Consider the following 12,591-nt stretch of genomic DNA (forward strand, 5'->3'; position numbering starts at 1 on the left):
CTACTACACGGCGCGGTGGGCAGGGCTCTGTTTGCTCAGCATTCATACAGATCAGCAGACGGAGCCCCTATGAAAACACTACTACTAATAAAAATCATTTTAGCATACAATTACCAGCACTCTTAGTAGGTAGCTAAGCTTGTAATACTACAAGTCGAGATATTATAATTGAGATAGCCTAAATGCATTTATTCAGTTTGTTGCGGATTGATTCTAAATCAGAAGATATCAGATATATATGGCATATTTCTTGCAAGTCAACAAATCATGTTCATAAATCTTATTTGATATAACTAGGGGATCAGATATATAACGGGTTTTTTCTCCGCTCATTCATATTTACTGTAAAAATGTATATGTAAAGTCCACATTTACGCATAGAAAAGTAGGCTAGTCTCAATGCGATAATGTCCATGAACTTGACATTTTAACCTGTCTGGTTGTAGTAGTAGTAGTGTATGGAAGGAGCACGTAGTGAAAAGTGAGACGAGTGAAAGCATTTGTTGTTTATTAGCGCCATCGCGCGTCAGAACACATCATAACATTCGATCATTTTTTTTATCTACAAGGACAGGAGACGGAATAAAAGATTAAAACAGAGAAAGAGACATTTTGGATCTAAACTTTAAAAGCGACTAGACTTCCAGGCTTAAATGACGAGTTAGATTTTTCTCCTTTTTTGTATTTTTATTTCTTTTTTTTAATATGTTCTACAGAATTTCGGTACATTTTGTTGAATATGTATTTATGTACAGTTGAACTCCCCTTTCAATTTTTTCTTTTTTAAATATTTCCCAAATAATGTTTAACAGAGCAAGGAAATTTTTACAGTATTTCTGATTATATTTTTGCTTCTGGAGAAAGTCTTATTTGTTTTATTTCTGCTGGAATAAAAGCAGTTTTTAATTTCTTATGAACCATTTTAAAGTCAACATTATCAGCCCCTTTAAGCTATATTTTTTTACTGTCTGCAGAACAAACCACCATTATACAATAACTTGCCTAATTACACTAATCTGCCTAGTTAACCTAATTAAGCCTTTAAATGTCACTTTATTCAATCAAATATTATTTCCTGTCATCATGACAAAGATAAAATAAATCAGTTATTAGAGATGAGTTATTAAAACTATAATGATTAGAAATGTGTTGGAAATTTCTTCTCTCTGTTAAACAGAAATTGGGAACAAAATAAATAGAGGGGCTAATAATTCAGGGGGGTTTAATAATTCTGACTTCAACTGTATATATACACTACCGGTCAAAAGTTTGGGGTCAGTTTTTTAATGTTTTTTTTTTTAAAGAAAATTATTCTGTTCATCAAGGCGGTATTTATTACTGTAAAAATGGTTAAATACTTATTACATATTTATTTATTACTTATAGTATATAGTTTCAAATGAAAATATTACTCCATTCATTATTGCCTTTATTACTATTACCATTATTATTAATAAAAATAATAATAATTAATATTAGAGTGATTTCTGAAGGATCATGTGAAGCGTGGAGTAATGAAGATGAAAATTCATCCTTAAAATCGTTGGAATAAGTGATTAAATTAAATGATAAACTACTTTTGAAGAGTTATTTTATAGTACAATATCATACAACAACTTTACAATTTTTTACTGTATTTGTGATTAAATAAATGCAGCCTTGGTGAGCAGGAGAAACTTTTTTTAACACATTTAAAAATCCTACTGACCACAAACTTTTGACCGGTGGTGTGTGTGTGTGTGTGTGTGTGTGTGTGTGTGTGTGTGTGTGTGTGTGTCCGTATATGTATACATATATATTTTTTTGTTTTATTCTATATACATTCACATTGTTTTGTTTGGAAAATATGTTGCCCCTCTCTCAATGCTGAATGAATAATGATTGTTGTGTTGACCTTGTGTTCAATATATTATTTTAGTATAGTTTAGATATTCTAATGAGTCATGAGACCACAGTATTCAGAAGAAACTCCAGACGCACCTGACCACTGTTACTCTGATGAAGGCAAGTGTTTGCCGATAAGCATTTCCACAGATGGGGCCCTAGCATTCTCTATAGATATTTTTTCATTTTTTTTGTATTGTTTAGTAAATAAACTGCATGTTAAAAATCGATTTCATGTGGAACCTTTATGTTCTTAATGTTAAATTAAATACAATAAATTCACAAATAAAAAGCAAGCTCACATACTTTGTACAGGTAATTAGCCATAATTACTATCTGCGTGTGCAGTAAAGAAGGAACGTTCCACTATTTGTGGGGGCCCCCGTTTTTGAAAAGAAGAAATAACGTCAAAATCTTAATGGTTATAGACAGATTTTACAACATATGATAGAAAATTTATAAAAGGTAAATGACATGAGCAACTGGTGAACTCAATACACTAAAATGGCCGTAGCGTATGAGTTTGTGTGTGAATGAGTGTGTATGGGTGTTACCCAGTACTGGGTTGCAACTGGAAGGGCATACGTTGCGTAAAACATATGCTTGATAAGTTGGCGGTTCATTCCGCTGTGGCGACCCCTGATGAATAAAGGGACTAACCCGAAGGAAAATGAATGACTAATTTAGGATTCTTTGCATTGGTTGGGGCTGCTAAATAGAGCCTTTACACAATAACGTCACTTCACTTCCCTCTATCATCAACGCAGTGTATTTTTAGTTCCGGTTTACCTTTGAATGAATGGGACACTTCTCTGGAAAATTTAAAACTGAAAATATTAACATTGCAAGTTGTGATTTAAGACTATTAAAGCATTGGGCATGTGTCCAAATGTTTTGGTGAGGATCTGAGCATGATTGCTGGATTCACATATGCTAAACGAACTGCGCTAACTGGGGAAACGTGCCAGGTTTCTGGAACAAAAGTCTTGGTGTGAAAGCACTCTTATGGCTCGTTTCCACTGACTGATACGGTACGGTACGGTTCGGGTCGGTACGGGTCACCTTTATCAGGGTTGCATTTGCACTAACAAGGGTACCCTTTTGGTGGGCGTGGTGTACGACAAAGTTTCAGTCGACGTCATTCTCGCTCGAGGAAATGTCTACAATAAAGCTGTACAGGTCACTCACATATCATATGAGAAGCTCTTCTCAAAAAAAAGATGCTTTACACACATAAATACTTGTGTAGAAATGTTTATTACTAACTTTTCAATGAACATGAGTTGATTATAACTGCAGATCAATGACAGTGCGAAACAGCCTACTGTAACATCTGTAATTATATTAAATAACTAAATAAATGAACATATATAAACACATACCGCCCCATACAGTCTCCGATATGTTACCAACTACAGAAGAACTACACACAGCAGACATTTCGTCTGTATTTAGGTTCAAAAACAACACAAAATATAGCCCACAGTCAGCGAAAACCTCTCATCTGTGTCTGTAATCTTCAGCAGCACATGTAGCCTCTGTTAGAGAGTAAATCCGTCATTCCCGGTTCATATTAGTCCAAAAGGTGATAATAACAATAATAGTTAAACAAGGCATTTTGTTCACATTTGCTGAAATAATGTGCTCCTTTTTTCGGTTCCTCCCTTGTTTTTTCCGCTCTTCACTCTTGCGTTTGTCAGTGTCTGACAGGAACGGGTTTCAAAAGCACGTCAATAATCAAGCGCAGGTTATTATCATCAGCTCAAGAAGTTTGTTATTTCAGATATAATGTTAGACGCGCGCGAGCGCAAGCAAGAAAGCGAAACCGCTCGCGCCTCAGACTACCTCGTAAAAAACTACAGGGCACAGGGTAAATCTGCTCTTCTTCTTGGCTTTGTGGCTGTTCATCAAGACGACGACAAGGTTTGTTTGAGCCCAGGTCGACCATGGCTTGTTATTATATATATATATATATAATTCCGCTGTAATGTCTCGGCTCGTCAGCTGTGTATTTTAAACATGGCGGGTTTTTTGTTTTCATTCTGGCTTGTTGCGTAATCGAATGACGTATCTCTGTAAACCAATAGCGTTCAGCTGCACGTCTAGCTCCACCTTTTGGTACCCTTTCTCGTGTTTAGTACCCTTTCGAAAGGGTGCCGAAAAAGTGGTACAGTACGGTTCCGTTCGGTACGCCTTTTGACAGTGGAAACGGCCATAAAAGCGTACCAAACCGAACCGTACCACTCAGTGGAAACGAGTCAATAGTTTGTTTTGTTTAGCTCACAGTCGTCAAATCTAGTTGCTGGAGGGCCGCAGTTCTGCACAGTTTCGTTCCAACCCTGCTTCAACATACTTACCTGTAGGTTTCAAACATGCCCGAAGGACTCAATTAGTTTCATCGAGTGTGTTTAATTAGGGTTGAAACTAAACTGTGCAGAGCTGCGGCCCTCCAGGAACTGGATTTGACACCTATGGTTTAGCTTTTGTTCAGCACATTTGGTGTAATTCTGACACAGACAATTCAATTCATGGAGATCTCTTGTAATTAATGAAGAGAATCAGGTGTAGCCTTAAATAAGGGGGACAAAATAACAAAATCCAAAATTTGCAGACTAGTGGGTCCCCATGGGCCAGCAGTGAAAATCGCTATATGCATCCAAACATATTTTCTCATAATTTTATGTCATAAATGTCGGTTAATTGATCAGACTTTTTTATTTTAGTTATTAAGTAGTAGTAGTAGCAGCATGCTTTTAAAATAAACAACAAAATAAGAAATATATTATTTAACAGGAACAGGAATGGCACTACACACTTAAACAGCTTTTAATTGGCCCATGCATATGCAGATGAAATGATTTGGCCTCACTGTGTTATAGTCAACTTACTTGGTGCATAGATTACATGGTGGAGCACACACCATCATTGATTCACCTCCATGCTTCACTCTGGGCATGCAACAGTCTTGGTGGGATGCTTCTTTGGGGCTTCTCCACACCGTAACTCTCCCCTATCTGGGAAAGACAATGAAGGTGGATTCATTAGAGAACAATACATGTTTTACATTGTCCACAGCCCAAAATATTTACTGCTGGCACTATTGAAAACAATGTTTGGCACTGGCGTGAGCGACCAAAGGTTTGGCTGCAGCAGCCCCGGCCATGTTAATCCAGTGGACAAACAGTTTTGGTGGAAACAGAACAGTTGAGGTGCACATTTAATTCTGCAGTGAGTTGAGCAGCTGTGGATTTATGTTTTTTATAAACAATCGTGGTTAGCAGCAGGACATCCCTTCCAGACAACTTGCGTCCATAGTTCCTCCAGTGGGATGTGGTTCTTTTTCTTGGTGGTTTGCTGACATCACTCTGGATACCGCAGCTCTTGATACATCACAAAGACTTGCTGTCTTGGTCACAGATGCTCTAGTGAGATGAGAGGGGTCTGGATGCAGACCTGGTGCAGGTGCAATCTGAGCTGCATGCAATGCTTTTTAATGGGCTCACCTAACCCCACCCATAACCCTACCCCTCATAGTGACATCAGTATAGCTTCACTGAGTGCATTGTGTGAGAAATGCAATCTCTGCATCATAAAGGCTGCATCCAGATACTATTGATTGAGACGCGCATTAACAACTTGTCCTCTTTTGAACTCTCATATGTCACCCATAATGTTGTGTACATTGCAATATTTTAAGCAAAACTGCTTAATTACTAATTAACTGCTAATTACACCTTCACACTCTGCTCTTAAGCCACAGTCACATCCAGCCTTGTATCAGCGGTTCAGGCTGCTGCTGATGGTGTAATGGTGTGGGGGATATTTTCTTGGCAGAATTTAGGCCCATTAGTACCAATTGAGCATCGTGTCAACACCACAGCCTACCTGAGTATTGTTGAAGGCCATGTCCATCCCTTTATGACCACAGTGTACTCATCTTCTGATGGCTACTTCCAGCAGGATAACAGGCCTCTTCATAAATAATCTCAAACTGGTTTCTTGAACATGATAATGAGTTCACTGTACTCAACTGGCCTCCACAATCACCAGATCTCAATCCAATAGAGCACCTTTGGGATGTGGTGGAACAGGAGATTGGCATCATGGATGTGCAGCAACTGCGTGATGCTATCATGTCAATATGGAGCAAAATCTCTGAGGAATATTTCCAGTATCTTGTTGAATCTATGCCATGAAAGATCAAGGTTAATAAGTAAATCCAGGAACATCTCCTATTTGGTGAAATCAGGTTGGCGTATTTATTTTTTTATCATTGAATTAAATTCGTTTTATTTACATATGTAAGCTTGTTTGAAGTTGATCATGTTTATAATATTCCAAGCACACTGAAAGCTTTCACAAACTAAAATGCCTCCGTTTCATCTCTCAGTTATTGGTTTGAAGTGCTGATGTTCTGTTTAAATGTCACAATATGGTACAACTTAAAAAGTAAAAAGTCTGAAAAGATAGGTAAACCAGCTGGTGAGGCTTCAAAAGAACTAAAGCCCTTAAAGTGAACAAATTTTTTGTTTTATGTCCTGTAGCCGAGGCGGATGCGTAGGACCCTGGGGTCTGTAGTGCTTTTCAGATGAGAGAGTGGATAGGGGAGAGCGGGGAGACAATAAGAGAGAGAATGCTTTGTCTGAAGTTTTGTAGATTAATATACAGCTGTCACGGGCTGAAGTGTACACCTCATCAGAAGCCTTTCATCCCTGAAAAAGCACCTCAGGCATCAGACACAGAGCATGGATACCCAGAAGCATACACACTAATTAACGCTAACAAACTGTGCATGTTTTGACCATTAAAATATTAATCCCTGTTAAATTTATTAAGTGATATAATTATTCAAATACATATATTCATTTATTTTCCTTTGGCTTATTCTCTATTTCAGAGGTCGCCACAGCGGAATGAACCGCCAACTATTCCAGCATATGTTTTATGCAGTGGATGGGAAACTCAGTACAGGGAAACACCATACACACTCATTCACACACACACACACACACACACACACACACTACAGCCAATTTAGTTTATTCAATTCCCCTATAGCGCATGTGCTTGGACTGTGGGGGATATCGGAGCACCCGGAGGAAACCCACGCCAACACGGGGAGAACATGCAAACTCAGAAATGCCAACGGGACCAATGGTTAGCTGATAAAAATCACATTCCACATTTACCTGTAGCTTTTAAAAACATCTGAATGACTAAAGATGCTGAATTTGTGGGGGCAACATGTCTTAAACTAGAGATGCGTAATAGAAAGTTTAAGTAGCTGACGCAGACATCTCTTATCTAAGCATCACAAGTGATTTCGGTTCGTTTCGGGTTATTACCACACACATAAACTGTACTTTTTTTATTGGACAGCAACAGAGGGGAAGATAAAACAATTACAGCAACATTTGCTTTCTACAGGTCATGCTTGCGGCTTAATGCAATAAAAACTCGTGTGGGCAATTTCTGAGATAGCCGCATTCAATTAAATTACACCAGCTCCAGTTTGGCAGCATAAGAAAGATGAGAGCATGTCCGAAAGAAGACAGGGGAGATGGAGGCACTTATCTCTCCTCTTGTAAAGGACATAGCGCGATGAAACAATGATGGATAGACTCTGAAAAGTGCATTATTCTAGTTACCTTATTTATTTATTTATTTACATAATGCAATAAGCAGAAAAACGCCCAACTCGTGAGGATATTTCCTCTCAAAGCAAGACATATTCTCATTTTCCTTGATAGAGTGGATTTATTCTGTATTAAAAAGACTGTTCTCCTGATTATTCATTTTCTTTTTGGCTTAGTCCCTTTATTAATCAGGGGCCGCCACAGAAGAATGAACCACCAACTTATCCAGCATATGTTTTACGCAGAGGATTCCCTTCCAGCTGCAACCCATCAGCTAAACAGTAAACGCACAAGCGTTGATACAATTTTGATACAAGCGGTTTAAGCCACCTCTATGAGAACCACTAAAACAGAACTTAAACTGTGAACTATAAAAGCCAATGACAATATGTGATGATTTTAACTTTGTTTTAAATGTGTTTAATTCAAACACTTATTTAATTTTAACTATTTTAATCCTAAATTAGTTGTCAGCTTACTTATATGGATATATCATAAATGAACACTGCTAACTAAACAGTAAACAAAAGCTTTGACACATTTTTCAGTCAGTTTTCTATGTATAATCTCAAAATGTTAATAGAAATTGTTTCATAAACATATGAAATGCATGACTAGTGTTACTGTGTGATTATTAGTGTATCCATTTACAGTATATGCAACACTGATGGGGCCGTATAATCAGTACACCCTGCAAATGAACACCTTGTCTTTTTTACCCAACAGGTAACAGTTTCCCTAAATACGTGAAAATTGTAAAAGCCCATTTATTTCAGCATTAGAAGATACAATTATGCAAAAAAGGGGACAACTGGGGTTATTTTCATGGGTTACTTGTAATGAGTTTAATAAAATTCAGTGATTTAATACACAGTGAAAATCAATACTTCCTTTTTTAACTCAGATTAAAGCAACAGATTCATTCAAACATCAATGTTCTGGAGCTGCTGGATCCACACATAAAAGTCGACGTCAGGATTTTAAATGCCTTCTGAAAGCGTGGATAAAAAAAGCCATATATCAAGGGGTTACAGCCAACATTATGAGAACCCCCAAAACTAATAAACTAAGAACTAAAACTGAGAACTGTAAAAGCTAATGACAATCTGTGATGATTTTAACTTAGTTTTGAATTCGAAACACTAAAAACAGCACACGATTTTATTTTAATCTTAAGTTAGTTGTCAGCTTACTTATATGGATACATCATAAATGAACACTGCTAACTAAACAGTAAATTGATACATTTTTCAGTCAGTTTTCTATGTACAATCTTAAAATATTAATAGAAATGGTTTCATAAACATATGATATGCATGATTAGTGTTACTGTGTGATTATTAGTGTATTAATTTACAGTCCCACTTTATATTAGGGGTCCTTAACTACTAGATACTTAGCCCAAAGTTAATAATTCATGACAATGTACTTATTGTGTAAATACATGTACTTATGCTTGATTAAACACCTGTATGTAAATACGTCTGTAATTAAATTGTGTAATTACATTTGTACATATATTGTTGACCATCCCTTACACCTTAACTCACCCTTAAACCTACCCATACCACCAAACCTGTCCATAAACCTACCCACACTCAAGAGCACCACATGTTCTCAAATACATTATGAACACAGTAAGTACGTTGTATTTATTTTTTGATGCAAGTACATAGTAGTTAAGGACACTTAATATAAAGTGGGACCCAATTTACATGCAACACTGATGGAGCTTCACAATCAGTACACCCTGCAAATGAACACCTTTTTCCTTCTCTTTTTTACCCAACAAGTCAAACATTGCACTAATCAGTTTCCCTAAATATGTGAAAACTGTAAAAGCTCATTTATTTCAGCATTAGAAGATACAATTATGCAAAAAAGGGGACAACTGGGGTTATTTTTAAGGGTTGCTTGTTGTAATGAGTGTAATGAAAATGCGGTGATTCAATATACAGTGAAAATCAATACTTCCTTTCTTAACCCAGTCGCTCAGATTAAGGCAACAGATTCATTCAAACGTCAATGTTCTGGAGCTGCTGGATCCACACATAAAAGTCGACATCAGGATTTTAAATGCCTTCTGAAAGCGTGGATAAAAAAAGCCATATATCAAGGGGTTACAGGTGGAATTAAAATATCCGAACCAAACCAAAGCATCAAAGACATCAGCCGGAGTCCAGAAATTGAGAAAGGGATCGAGAGCAGTGGCGACAAAAAAAGGCAGCCAGCACAGCAAAAAAGCACCTACGACAATGGCCACTATTTTGGCTGCTTTCCTTTCTCTCTGCGCATACGTCTGGGTCTTAATTTCCAACACAGAGACTCTTTCTGATAAAACCTTTGCGTGTTTGCTCGCAACGTGAAAGATCTTGACATACAGAGAGCTCATAATAGCACCGGGGAGGAAAAATGTCAGAACTGAGCAAACAAGAGCCAAGGGTTTGTTAAATAAAAGTACACAACTTCCCAAACAGGACATTTGTAAGACGAGCAGTTCAAGACCTATCAGATTCACCTCTGAAAACACAATGGAAAAGCTATACACAAAAGCAAACAGCCATGCACACATAATAAACACAGTTATGCTATAATTTGTGACTCTTGTTTTGTACATTAAAGGGTCACAGATGGCCCAGTACCTGTCCATGGATATTAAACTCAGATGCATTTTGGAAGATATTGATAAAGTCATATCTAAGCTAGAATGCACCTTACAAATAGTGTCTCCTAAATACCAGCACCCTTCAATAGATCGCACCATACTATAAGGCATGACTAACGATCCCAGGAGACAGTCGCATGCTGCCAGAGACTGAACGATCAGATGAGTTGGAGACTGGAGATGTTTAAAGTACGAGATGGAGACGACGACTAGCAGGTTGCCGAAAACTGTCAGGAAAATAATGAGAAGCATTAAAATGTACATAGCCGCTTTCACTGCAGTGAGGCGTTGTGCACTGAGGCAGGAGTCCAGGCGAAGCGGAAAGCAGAGAAACACATTTTCAGCATACACCTCAGTCTCGTTTGCTGTCATTTTGTCTGCTAGATTGAAAACCATCATTGGGATTCACACACAAATCACTCAGTTGTTATGCAGAGTATAAAAAGAAGAAGTCTCTCATAGCAAGTATACAAACATTAACATAATATTCACTGTAAAAATGCTGGGTTACACACAATCAGTTTGCGTTGGGTCAACATAGAATTGAACTTAATAGTTTGTACAAACTTAAGAGGAATGAACATATAAGAATTAAGTTGTCCCCCAAAAAACCTCAAGAATTGCAATGCTTCAGCTCGTTTTAAGCAAGTTTGAGCAGACAACAGATGTCTTTTTTTGTTAAGAGTAATGTGTACAATACTTCAAAACGGCATATTAGTTTGCTAAACCACTTAAGGTGAATTAGATATAATGTGAACAATAGTTCATTCATTTGCTAAACAATGTAATGTGAATCAAATACAGCTTTGACTCGGAGCTGCTCGGTCTTGAGGATTTATATACTCTCAGATTTCTGCTATTTCCACTCAGGCTGTGTGTGTGTGTAACCCGTAGCTACAAAAAAAACACACACACACTGAACCCATGAGATTATCATGACAGAATTAAAAACAACAACTTTATCTCATGGACACACATAATAAACTTGATTAAAAGTGAGTGAAAGCTGGCCTTAATTATAGTTAAGCACTGCGGATGTACATTTCTATTTATTAATGATTATTATACAAGTGACTCATGTTTCTTTTTGTTTTGACAACCTCTGGCATGTACAGTTGAAGTCTGAATTATTCGCCCTCCTGTATATTTTCCCCCAATTTCTGTTTAACCGAGAGAAGATTTCTTTAACACATTTCTAATCATAGTTTTAATAACTCATTTAATACCTCTTTGCCATGATGACAAGACACTAGTATTCAGCTTAAAGTGACATTTAAAGGCTTAACTAGGTTAATTAGGGTGAAGTTAGGGTAATTAGACAAGTCATTGTTTAACAGTGGTTTGTTCTGTAGACAATCCAAAATTAATTTTGCTTAGGGGGGCTAATAATATTGACCTTAAAATGTGTTTTAAAAGTTAAAAACTGCTTTTATTCTAGCCGAAATAAAACAAAAAAGACTTTCTCCAGAAGAAAAAATATTATAGGAAATACTGTGAAAAATTCCTGAATCTGTTCAACATCATTTGGGAAATTTGTATGTACTGTAGTTGTTTATCACGTGAAATAAACAGAGATATCACTTTTTTTTGTGCGATACATTACGCAAGTAAATTGCAAAACTGGATTATCACATAAAACATTTGCAAATAAAGCAACGTTTTCATCTATTGAGTCAAAGAGAACAAAATCGTCACTTGTTAAATGAAGTTTGCTGCATTATGAGAAGGCACGTGGGCCTTTTTTCTTATATATTAAAGTATTTGCACCTTAGAAGATGAAGACAAAACATTATTAATGTGCGACGTCTTTTTCGCAAGGCCACTCTTTGGGAGCGCAGACAGATGCTCAAGACAGTTCTGGAGGGAATAATAATAATACTGAAGCATTGTGAGGTATCACAAGATAGATGCTGATAAAGGAAGTGCAGATTCAAGATGCAAGTTTTGTTAACAGGATGGTCAGGCAATGATCAACACTGGAGAAAACAGATGCACATAGGGAATCCAGAGTCGTAGTCAAATAACAGATGAAAGGTCAATACAGGCAGGAAGCAAGCAATGTAAACAAACAAACAAAGATCGGTACATGGCAGGACAAGGCAAGGAAATCACGTCATAAAGTTAACTAGACAGATAAACAAGACTCAGCCCTGATATGTGTGTGTGCTGTATAAATAGTCCATGTAATCAGTCTTTGACAATCCTCTGGCTGTGTGTGAGTATTCAGTCAGGATCAGGAACCGGTGTGAGTGTGTGGTGCATGACTGGACCTTGTAGTCCATAACAGCAAATTTGTAGTCTGTTAACGATCTGCAACAGCTAGATCGCTGATAATCATAACATGAGGACAGACTTTGGAAGAGGGATTTAAGAAAGACCCAAACAACACTTTGTTTTAAAATCACA

The 12,591-nt window shown here is 37.1% G+C and overlaps 1 protein-coding gene across 1 annotated transcript; it reads right to left on the reverse strand.

Annotated features, from left to right (window-relative positions):
• Window positions 1-6,579: 6,579 nt before the first annotated feature.
• Window positions 6,580-10,557, reverse strand: taar12m (trace amine associated receptor 12m). The gene is made up of 3 exons (XM_056473116.1): window positions 9,584-10,557; window positions 7,074-7,138; window positions 6,580-6,596 (listed from the first exon to the last, which is right to left on the reverse strand). The coding sequence occupies exons 1-3, from the start codon at window positions 10,555-10,557 to the stop codon at window positions 6,580-6,582; spliced, it is 1,056 nt and encodes a 351-aa protein (XP_056329091.1).
• Between the last annotated feature and the right edge of the window lie 2,034 nt (window positions 10,558-12,591).

This window comes from Danio aesculapii, chromosome 15, assembly GCF_903798145.1.
Source record: "Danio aesculapii chromosome 15, fDanAes4.1, whole genome shotgun sequence".
In the NCBI taxonomy this organism is placed as follows: Eukaryota; Metazoa; Chordata; class Actinopteri; order Cypriniformes; family Danionidae; genus Danio; species Danio aesculapii.

Bases quoted from the DNA above. Each gene is read 5' to 3' on its own strand.
- taar12m (XM_056473116.1), bottom strand. From the start codon at position 10,557: ATGACAGCAAACGAGACTGAGGTGTATGCTGAAAATGTGTTTCTCTGC. The intron at 7,139-9,583 runs GTCGACTTTTAT...ACGCATCTCTAG, and splicing joins AAGGCATTTAAAATCCTGAT to TTTAAGACATGTTGCCCCCA.